The 12,120-nt window shown below is 34.2% G+C and overlaps 1 protein-coding gene across 4 annotated transcripts in view; it reads right to left on the bottom strand.

Annotated features, from left to right (window-relative positions):
- TRAPPC8 (trafficking protein particle complex subunit 8) overlaps positions 1–12,120 on the bottom strand; it is an 82,769-nt gene that overhangs the window by 27,460 nt on the left and 43,189 nt on the right. For all 4 annotated transcript variants that reach the window (XM_045164041.1, XM_045164040.1, XM_045164039.1 and 1 more), the window contains 8 exons: positions 11,954–12,085; positions 7,961–8,185; positions 6,937–7,045; positions 5,299–5,493; positions 4,755–4,885; positions 3,526–3,600; positions 2,918–3,044; positions 151–305 (listed from right to left, as the gene is read on the bottom strand). In XM_045164041.1, the coding sequence (XP_045019976.1) occupies positions 151–305; positions 2,918–3,044; positions 3,526–3,600; positions 4,755–4,885; positions 5,299–5,493; positions 6,937–7,045; positions 7,961–8,185; positions 11,954–12,085 (1,149 nt within the window). The remainder of the gene's footprint in view (positions 1–150; positions 306–2,917; positions 3,045–3,525; positions 3,601–4,754; positions 4,886–5,298; positions 5,494–6,936; positions 7,046–7,960; positions 8,186–11,953; positions 12,086–12,120) is intronic.

Raw genomic sequence — 12,120 nt, forward strand, 5'->3', positions numbered from 1 at the left:
ATTACATCTATTTAACATTAGCTTACCAAGAATTTAAAACTGCACTTCAATATATCAACAATCTCAAAGTCTAAAATTAATCTATCCAAAATATCATCCTCACCTTAGAGATAAATTATTAAGCCCATGAATTTTTAAAAAGTGAAATACCTCCAATAGTGGCATTTCCTCAGTAATTATGGGATCTAGACGTCGATCAGGACCATATTTAATAGACGTTTTTTCTTCTTTTGTGTTGTTAAGTCGAGGACCTTGAATTTCTAAATCCTGTCTCCCTCGGACTGACATACTCAAAGAATGTTTTCCTGAAATAAAAAAACAATCAATGCCCTAAAATAGTTTGATAAGTTAACTGACATCAAGTTAGCCTGAATATATGAGTAATGTATGTTTCAGATTATTTCTAGAAGAACTCTAGACAATTACCAATTAACATGGTTAAGCAAAGAACTAAGTGTATTTTATGTTCATGTTTAACCACATCTACTATTGCATGCTGCTTAATTTCTCATTTTCTTAGGACTTACTTTGCAGAAGGACTGTACATTATCAAATGGGAAGTTTCTGAAACCTATAATTAACCAAAAAGATCCATCTGACAGAATAGCTATTCATATTCAAATATATATACTAATTTGAATTATTTCTGGATTATAAGTAACTACACTTTCTCAACAGACTTAACTGTACCTTCTTAACAGACTACACAAAGAAAATTATAATATACATAGCTTTCTCAAAATTAAACTCATTTAATACACATGTGAGCTTTTCCCCAAAAACTTCCACACACTGCACGTAGGTGTGAAAATAGCAAAGGCAGACAACTGTATTTCCTGCAGGAATACTTAGAACCTATTGCACAGTCGTGTCAAACTCTTTGTGCCCCCATGGACTGTAGCCTACCAGGCTCTTCCGTCCATGAGATTTTCCAGGCAAGCATACTGGAGTGGGTTGCCATTTCCCTCTTAGCAGGAATACTTAGAACCTTTAATATGCTGAAGCTCACTGTGATATGCCCAGACTAGACGTATAAGGTAACATTTCCATTACCTCATTTGACCCAGATCCTTATAGCATTTTACACTAAAACTTCATTTAAACTCTACTATAAGGTACAATTTATTTTAATAGGTAATTCAGGGTCTTCGCCCACTAACATCATAAAAAATTTATAATTTATTTATTAATGCATATATTTGGTAACTTGAATGAAGTAATTAGCTATAATTTATTGACAATCATAACTTTGTGGTACAAAATTAAAATCATAGGTTAGTGGGAAAGGAAAGAAGCTTCAAAAAGTTTTTAACACTCAGCTAACTTACTTTAAATATTTAAAAATTAACAATATTATTTGTAGAAGAATCTCCTCTGGTGTTTGTCAACCAAGAATTATACATGTAGTACTAAACTGCAGAATACTATACTTTTAGTGGCAATTTTTTGTTTTATAATTTTTGAATTCTTATGGATTCATTCCATTTCAGTATATGGTCCAAAAAAATGTTTTACTAAATTACCCTAGATATGCAAGCAAGGAGAAATTTCAAACTGAACTTTAAAAGAACCAACAAATTTTCCAAGTGGTCCCAAAAGATTTCTCAATATTAATAATACGCTTTTAGAAATGCTAAATTCAAGTCTGCTAACTATTAATTTGTTAAAAATAGACAGCTATTAAAATGAAGAGACAGATGAGAGGAATTTTATAGTAAATTCTCTCTCTAGTCTTGTCAACTTAAACTCAAATAGCAACATATAATTATTACAAAATAATATGAGAATGGTTTCCTGAAATTAAAGGGAAAAAAAAAAGGCAAGCTGTGTTAAACATGTATCTGGTAGTTTTACTCTTCAAAAATTTGTAAAATTTATCAATTTTGGGGAACCAAGAAAACCAGCTTAACTCTAAATCCTTCTCTTATTACAAAACAGATGACAGAATTTTATGTCATTTCACATTCAATGATGTGGAAACACTGGTCCTTAGTTTACTCTATGTTTTTATAAATATTAAAAAGAAAAAAGACTATCCTAAGTCAACCTTTGTACTGGCAGCAGACATCTCAACCAATGGTTCAGCTCAGTTCAGTTCAGTTGCTCAGTCGTGTCCGACTCTTTGTGACCCCATGAATTGCAGCACGCCAGGCCTCCCAGTCCATCACCAACTCCCGGAGTTCACCCAGACTCACGTCCATCGAGTCAGTGATGCCATCCAGCCATCTCATCCTCTGGCGTCCCCTTCTCCTCCTGCCCCCAATCCCTCCCAGCATCAGAGTCTTTTCCAATGAGTCAACTCTTCGCATGAAGTGGTCAAAGTACTGGAGTTTCAGCTTTAGCATCATTCCTTCCAAAGAAATCCCAGGGCTGATCTCCTTCAGAATGGACTGGTTGGATCTCCTTGCAGTCCAAGGGACTCTCAAGAGTCTTCTCCAACACCACAGTTCAAAGGCATCCATTCTTCGGCACTCAGCCTTCTTCACAGTCCAACTCTCACATCCATACATGACCACAGGAAAAACCATAGCCTTGACTAGCCAGAACTTTGTTGGCAAAGTAATGTCTCTGCTTTTGAATATGCTATCTAGGTTGGTAATAACTTTCCTTCCAAGGAGTAAGCGTCTTTTAATTTAGAATACATTAATTTAGAATTTACTAAATGTGGATCAGTAACAAAGAAGAAAAATACATAGGGTAGAACCACAGAATTATCAAAAATACATCAGAAGGGAATAAAGTTGTTTTTTTTAAGCAATCGCAGAGTTAAAAATAATTCAATTATTCATTCTTTCATCTGATTAAATGTCTTTATTAAAGGTACTTTAAACCTAATTTTAAAATATCTCATTTCTCAATTTATTCTAAGGAGATTTACTTATTAGCTTCTAATTGTTCAGCAATGCTATAGCTTTACCTGTGTGACATCCAGGAAGAGCACCAATGCCATCTACTGCCACAGAGCCCTGAATGGTACCAAGGTTATACACAACTCCCAGAATATGCAGCTCCCCTATGTGATGGGGAAAGAGCTTTAGCCTTGCCTGTGGAGATATTTAAGTCACTCTTATTATCTGTTTTCACAATATCTTAAATAGCGCAACACCTAAATTCTGTAATGTTACAGAAATAAAAGCTCAGACCTAAATTTTAATTCTCAACTGATTTCTCCTACTGGAAAGCATTTTCTTCAAAAGAAACTTTCTAAACTCAATAATTATAGGCATCACAACTTTTAATAAAAACCAAGATATTCTGGCCAACCAAATATCATATGAAATTACAACATTCAACCCAAGAAGAAAGCAAAACCTTTTTTTACCAGGCTTCTTAGGAAATTAACAAACTAAAAACCACTGCAAACCTACTTTCCCAACCTATTTTCTTCTATGTAATTCCAGTTTCCTAAGATGATAAATTTTAATTTTTAAGAAAACTGGAAAACAAACTGAATAAACAGGCTTTTAAAATCTGTTGTTATTTTACTTTTAGAAAGGCGTGACAGAAAAGTAATAAATTAATTACCACTTTTGATTCTTCACTATTAATTAAGAATTCTGAAATAACTTCAGTTCCAATCATTTCAGATTCACCTTTTACCTGAAAAGCAAATTATGTAAAATATACATTCGAATGAATCAAGTATCAGATTATTAACACTGCTACATATCAATACTTAGCAACAATGACAATAGCTATAGTTAGCATTTATTAGGTTTTTATTATGTGCTAAGCAATATACAAAGCGAACAACATACAAAACGGAAACAGTTATAGATACAGAGAAGAAACAGATAGTTGTCAGAGGGGAGGGGCTAGGGGGAAGAAAGAAATAGGTGAATGTAAAAAAAAAAAAAAAAAGGAAATAGGTGAATGTGATTTAAAAGTACAAACTTCCACTTACAAAGTAAAGGAGTCACAAGAAGTACAAAATGGGGAATAGAGTCAATAACTCTGTAACATCTTTGAATGGTGACAGACAACAACTAGACTTATGGTGATCCTTTTGAAATGCACAGAAATAGCGAATCACTGGGTTGTGTATCAGGAACTAATGTAGTGTTGTAAGTCAACTATACTTCAAAAACAGAACAAATGAACAACCTCATGGAAAAAGAGACTGATGTGTGGTTATCAGAGGCAGGAAGTGGGGAGAGGGGCAACTGGAAAAAAGCAATCAGAAGTTATAAACTTCCAGTTATAACATATAAGAAACAATGTAAAGCATAATAAATATAATTAATACTGCTACATGTTATATAAGAAAGTTGTTGGGAGAAAATCCTAAGTGTTCTCATCACAAGGAAAAATTTTATACTTTTAATTTTCAACAATAAGCATATTATCCGGAGAAGGCAATGGCACCCCACTCCAATACTCTTGCCTGGAAAATCCCATGAACGGAGGAGCCTGGTAGGCTGCAATCCATGGGGTCGCTAAGAGTCGGACACGACTGAGCGACTTCACTTTCACGCACTGGAGAAGGAAATGGCAACCCACTCCAGTGTTCTTGCCTGGAGAATCCCAGGGACGGGGGAGCCTGGTGGGCTGCCATCTATGGGGTCACACAGAGTCAGACACGACTGAAGCGACTTAGCAGCAGCAAGCATATTATCATACATTTTGTAATGAGGGAAAATAAGCCTAAGAAAAGAGTAAGTTCAGCTCCCTGAATAGAAACTGCTGAAATGTTATTATAGCATGTTAGACTATTACTGAAACATGCTTATTACAAATACCTTTTAACAACTTACTAGTTCTTTAACTTCTTCATTATCCTTTCCACTGACATATTTAGGTTGAAACTTCCAGAGCAATGACAAATCAGTCAACAAAAGTGGAACTTTCAAAGGATTTCTAAAAGCCACTTCCACTGTTATTGGTTCTGCAAAAGAAAGGCCTAAGTTAGTAATTTTAATAAACCCCACACATCACCGTATGCTTCAATTCTCCGAACATACCTTGCTTTCAAAGCTCTGCATTTCTGCCTAGACTGTCCTTTTTCACTTTGTAAATGTGCATTTATTCAGGATATGGTTTTGAAATTACCTTCCTTAGAAGATTTCCCCCATAATTTTTCTGTACTCTGTCATTCTCTCTTCTACATTCCAAAAGCACACTGAATATTCCTGTATTAAAGTCCCCACTGCCTGGTTTTATAAATGCAGCTCACTAGTACTCAATTTACTTTTGTATCCTCAGCCTCCAGTCATATTTGGCATGCAAAAAATTACCGTGAATACGCTGTAAGCTAAACAAACAAGTAAAAAACCATGAATAAAAATTCAAGTGTATTACCTTCCACAACTGCAAGGGGAAACCTTGAGTTATCTGAATAACTGTTCAAACAATACTGCGTGGGATGGAAGTTGGATGGAAGGACTCCTCTGTTGACCACAGACACCACTTGTTCCTCAAGCTCTCGCCACTGCTGAGAGGATTCAGAGTCATATTCTTGATCAAGACTTACATGAGTAGCTGCTTGCTTTTCACCTTAAAAATAAAAAAGAAAAGTGCCACTACTAAATACACTTATGTATTAACACCTGCCCTCAAATGAAATATATTTTAAATAAAAATCTAAGGTATCCAAATACATACATATACCATTCTTGCCTATTTTCAATTTTAGCTGAGAGAAAAATATTCTGTTACTAATTCTAGCCTAATTGGAACTCAACTTGTAATACTGATGCTCTTTTCCTTCTGACTCTGACAGAATATCTTCTCTTAGTGTCCACAATTTTATCTGAAATACTTCAAATATACGGACAAAACATGAAAAATAATATAACAAATACTTGTGTATCAAAATTTAAGAAATGTCAACTTTGTTATAAGAAACCAAATTTTATTTAAAAAAATACAATACATGTTACAGATGGAGCTGATTTCCTCTATCTCACATTCCCTACTTCTCTCTCCTTCATCTCTTCCACTGGTACCAATTCTTCCCAGAGCTATTCCAAAGTTGAAGTATAGCATGCACATTCATAAATTTTGTTTTACTTTATCAAATATAAGTGTATATATAAACAACTCATAGAACCAGCATATATGTTTGAAATTTATATAAATGGACTAACTTTTGATCCATCCTTCTCCAACTGTTTTCACTCAACTTTATGTTGTGGGTATTATCCACATTGAAATATAAAGAACTCATTCACTCACGTTCTACAGCATGAAACCAATATATGCAGGTACCAAAATCTATTGATTCATTCTGTTTCATTTTTTTTGCTACTAAAAACAATGCTGCTACAAGTACCCTGATAAATATTTTAAATAAAAGACTAAATTAGCTCTCCAAAAGAAACATACTAAGCTCCAATTAAAAAGACTTAAAATTACAAAGTTTAACATGCATAAAGACCTTTAATATATTTAAACTTTTGGCCCAGTATTGCCATTCTAAAGCTCAATGCTAAGGAAATAATCCTAAATTTTTAAAAAGTCTAACAAGAACAGCAATTATACTGGCAATTATTCCTTGCATCTGTGTACATTTGAAATTTTCCATAATAAAATGTTAAGACAAGATTCATCCACAAAGATGTCCATTACAACTTAGATTTCACATAATCAAAAAAGATGGACACCATATAGCAAATATTAAAATACTTAATATCCACTGAATGCATTACAACCATTAAAAATGTTTATCAAGATTATATAATCTTTATATTATGAGAATTTCTTTATATTATGTGAGAAAAGTCATACATACAGCTATTTTGTTGTTATTGTTTTAGATTTTAAAGCTGGAAGGAAAAGCACCGAAGTAGTAGGTTCAAGTGGCAGGATGATAGATGATATGGTATAGTTACTTTCAAATATTCTTTAACAATTACACATTATTTTTTAGTGGAAAGAGATGAAATAACTTCAAAGAAAAAGTCACTAGGTAACAAAGCCAAATTAAACTTTACTAACCATCTGCTGGTCGTCTGTCATGGCCAAAGAAAACTCGGGTTGCTGAACTGTTAATATATGGTAAAGGAAGCTGCGGTAAAGGGCCATCTGGTGAGAGCTGACTTACATTCTAAGAGAAATACAAAAGACAAAAAGAATTTTTGAGAGAACTCTTATCTGTCCTCATTTTTAATACATAAGGTATTAAAGGCATGTTAAGAAAGAATATTAAGAATCACTAGTTTTACTTAACATATGAGTCATAAAATTTTACAATGAAGAACTTTAGATATATTTATTTTGGTCCAAGAGAATCTCCTTAAGGTTACTCAGCAAATTAGTTCTCTCTGGATGCTAAAGCTCCAAATGTTATTTTCATATGTGTTTTACTTCCTAGACTCATTATAGCATTCTATCTGCCAAAATTCTTACCCATATGATTTCAAATTACTAAAGTAAAAAAGGGTAATTATATTCTGCAGGACAGATAAAATATTTACTATTCATGGACCTTGAGGAAAAAATTACAGCTTTCCATTTTGTCCACAAAATAATGCTTTACCTTTGCTATCCTGGCTCAGTGAAATATTTTTTCTTCCTATTAATTTTTCTGCATTACATCAAAGTAATGTCTACCTTTCACGGATCCATATCTACTCATCTTTCATAGGAAACAGAGAGGAATGTACTTTTCCAAAGAATGGGACGATAACCCAAATGCTGTAAAACCAGTTATAATTCAAAAATACATAATGAAGAAAACAGTCCCAAAAGCTCATGGTATTTTTTTTAAGATTCCAAATATAGCCACAAATCAAATGCTTACTATAATATTAAAATTCTCTTTTATGAGAACTGTAGAAGGGCAATGTAACTCAGATTTATGACCAAAAGCCTAGTCTGTTGCACTTTATTATGAAAGACAGTTATATGTAGTCTAATAAAACCACTTATAAGATTCTTACTAGATAGTACTGAAAATGAGTTTTGCTGAAAATAATGGCAAATATAATTTTAATATCCACTCCTGAAAATAAGTATTCACCTTGTAAACATAAAGATATTCTCTGAGGAAGGCCCCTTGTTGAGCAGCAGATTGTTTACTTTCATTGATTAAAATATGCCTGAAAGCAGACACAGCATTGTCCAGTTGCCTGAGAGTGTAGGACTGTCGCCCAATGGTGAAGTTAATATGATCCTCTGCAAGAGACCAGCCTTTTCCTTTGTAAACTTGCATGGCTTGACAATAGCAGCGTAAAGCATGTTTTTTCTGTAAGAAAATATATAAAGCAAAGTATTAAAATCCAAATTTCTCTGGGACTGGACAAACACACACACACACACACACACACACACACACACACACACAAATCAAGTAACTAGTAATGAGTTCTTCTAACAGAGACTGGGATGATGAAGAAAATGAAACTAAACTTCGCAATGATCGCTAAAAACCAAGAGGTCCTGAAGCAGACAAGCAGCTGCTCTGTCCAAGGGTAAGAAGTCTGAGAGGTCAGGGATAATACTGACTTTGTGAAAAACCATCTGGGAATTTCCAGAGCAGCAGCAGGTGGAGTCATAGATCAGTGAGAGACTTGTGGTTAGCTTGTAGCTGAGAGCTATCTTACGAAGTTTAAATTTGGTTAGTCACTGTACCACTGCCCTGGACTGAACAGTAAAGTGTGTTCTAATTCTACATATGTGAGTATGAAGGTATATGTGTCTACATTTGTTGGTCTTTGATAGTGACAGAGTTTGGCATTCTTTTCTTCTGCCTAAGGCTGCATCCTACTACACCCTTGAGTATATATTAGGCTTTAATTACATATTAATGCCACCCTCTGAACTCAGACAACCTCCATTCTAAACACGGGATTTGGTATTCCTGGCAGCTCAAGACCCCACCTGCAATGCAGGAGACCTAAGTTCAATCCCTTGGTCACGAAGATCCCCTGGAGAAGAAAATGGCTACACATTCCAGTAATCTTGCCTGAAGAATCCCATGGACAGAGGAGCCTGAAGGGCTACAGTCCACGGGATCACAAAGAATCAGACCTGACAGAGCAACTAACTTTTTTTTCACTTTTTCACCAAGAAAAAGGTTTCTCTCCACTAAACCTTTTCCTTCAGAGTAAATTCTTATACCCACCCTCTTCCAAGGTAGATTAACAAAATCTGTATCATTTTCAACCAGAATTGGTCAATTTTTTTAGGAAATGTTTTATTGATCAAGAGGTAATAAAGGCAAATCAAAATCATCTGCTACTTGATAGCATGCAGTGAGAACATAGTCTCTTCTTTGTGATACTCCTACAAATATACCCAATTTGAATCTCAGGATGAGGAAACATTCAACAAGCCTAAATGGAGGCACATCTCTACAAAATAATTGGCCTATAGTCGTCAGAAGTGTCAACATCATAAACATCAAAGTACCCTTCTGACAGGATCCTTCACTATACAACTGTCAAAACTTGAACAGGGTCTGAGGATTAGACAGTAATACTGTATTAAGTGCTAAGTTCTCGACTGGCATTGTTGTTTTACTGCTGTAGAGGAATAAAGAATTTTGTTTCTAAGAAAGAGGAAATATATCCTTAAGTATTAGGAGGGTACTGGGGCACCAGGTAGACAACTTAACTCCCAAATGGCTCAGGTAAACAAAAGTTTCTGAACTGTACTTGAAACTGTTTTGTAGGTTTGAGATCATTTCAAAGTAATTTTTAAGTGATGTTTCTTAAAAACAAAACAAAAATCCCAATCTCCATATTGCATTTAGTAAAGGAACACCAATACTGAATCTTAAAAATGGAGAGATACAGAGAAACAATAAAATGTGTCTAAATGTCAAGTTCAAGTGCATTTTTTAGGATCTCTTGGAAAAGCATCTAAAGAGATTTAAGAGGTAACAAGGATTTAAAGTCTGCCTTTTAAAGTAACAGAAAGATCGTCCAGGGTATACTGGGCATAATCAGAAACACCTTCAGACTTTAATTTTTTTTAATACCGATTATAATGTTGTTTCTCTTTTTAAATACCTTTTACTTGTTAATACTCTTAATGGAAAAAACTGAACTATAAACAATTTCTGGGGACAAGATAAGCAATTCGGCATGAACTTGCAATCACAGAGGACTGAAAAATTACATCACTGTATACATATAATCTCCTCTATGCTCTGCACTCATCTCTGTCAATAGCCACATCTGTTTTTTTTTTTTTGGAGCTTCTCAGAAACAACTTGGTCCAAGTCAGAATTATGTACATGATGAGCACCTTTATCTTCCAAGGAAGATGCTGTTCTTGACCAACTTCAATGGGACACATATTTGCTTTTCTAACAGGTCTGCATATTTCAGATTTCTACTATCTGAGAAAGCGATCCTCTGGGTTCAAGGTATATAGGTCACAAAACAGCAAACCAGCTACTTTGGAATCATTAACTCCACAAGATAACTACAGTTAAAGATGATTATTAGGCCAGAGAGCAAATGTATCTCAACCTACCATAATGTAGCATTTTTAACCTGCCATGCACTTCCTAGAGGCAATATGTCCTGTATCTTTAGAAGGTAAATACAAGATCCAATGACATCATAACCACAAACAAAATCATTCACAAAAGTGGACAAAGATGTGGAAAAATGACAGAACCATTTCTAGTGGGGCATATAATTTTTCTTCTGCTTAACACATTTTGTAGATTTCTTTAATAGAACACTTTAAGCAAAGAGAAACAATGGGATAGTATGTTTCAGATGCATTTGTACTAATTATGGAAAATGGGCTGTGAAAAATCAGAGCTTTTTTCCCCCCCTCACTTCAGAACCTGAGAAATTCTAATCATAAAGTACATAAAATTATTATAAAGACTTAATTTCATAAATATTTTTACAATTTTGTATAAAGCAAAATTTTGTATATATTGTATAAATTTTGTATATATATAATTTAATATAAAGCAAGTTCACATATTTTCTAACTTCCCATTTTCCAAAAGTAGAGGAACTCAATCTTGAAAAGTTGATTTTTAAAAATCATGACATTCTTCCGTGAAATTGAGAGTCATTTTGAACACCTTTCCTTCTTTGCACCTTTGAATTAACACTGGCATGTTCTGGTTATCACAGACTTTCAAAAAGGAACGTTCATAAAAATTCATATTAATTAAATTCAAAAAAATCCTCATACTCCCTGACTAGATTAAAAAATTCCTTAAGAGACAAGACCATGTTAGTTTTACAAGTGTAAGCTCAGCTCCTAGCAGAGTGCTTGGAATATACATGTGATTACTCAGCCCACATTTTTACGTATACTTATAGTAAACCACCATGGACACAGAAGCCTGGCAGGGGTCACAGTCATGCAGTCCATGGGGCTGCAGAAAGTCAGACACAACTGAGCACACACAGACCCAAATGACCACATCTCAGGTGCTATTACCATTCTCTGCCTCAAGAAGGCTCCCTGCAGCTAATGTTTAAAAGGACTACTGGGGACCAGAAAATCACTCCAAATTAATAAAGATCTCTTCCAACCCAGCCGCTCCCAGAGAGAAGAGATAGATGACTTCAACCCATTAAATATTTAGCAAATACCATTAAGAGATACTCTGAGAGACAACAGAAGACCAGAGTTGAAGTAGGGAAGGTTCAATCACCTTTAAGAAGAATTAAAGTTACTTAAGTGCAGTATATCTGGCCTTCACATACATCATTTAGCCTCATAGAAATTTGGGCAAATCGCAAATTTTATTAAAAAAAAAAAAAAAAAAAAAAAAAAAAGAAGGCTCAAAGACATAACTTTAAAAGTTAAGTTGTAAGCACAAGGACAAGATTTAAACCCAGATTTGTTTAAAACCAAATCTCATGTCCTTACCAATGTAACACATTACCTCAGAACAAAATTTAGTTTCATCTTAAAAATTTTAAATCAAAAAATTGACAAATAACATACATTTATAAAATAAACAAGTTACAACAAAAAAAAAATTAAAATAAATAACATATTATCTTCTTTTTAAAGCAAGCACACTCACCTGCCCTGCTTTACTGAACCGGTGGCCTGCCAATATCATATGAAACGCATATTTTCTAACCATGGGACTCTTCATGTTTATAAAGCAATGTGCCGCCTGTTCCAAAAGAAGTGCACTTCGAAGATCAGAATCCTATTGAATGTTTAAAGAAACAGAAGGTTAATTTC

The sequence above is a fragment of the Bubalus bubalis genome, chromosome 22 (genome assembly GCF_019923935.1).
Source record: "Bubalus bubalis isolate 160015118507 breed Murrah chromosome 22, NDDB_SH_1, whole genome shotgun sequence".
Taxonomy (NCBI): domain Eukaryota; kingdom Metazoa; phylum Chordata; class Mammalia; order Artiodactyla; family Bovidae; genus Bubalus; species Bubalus bubalis.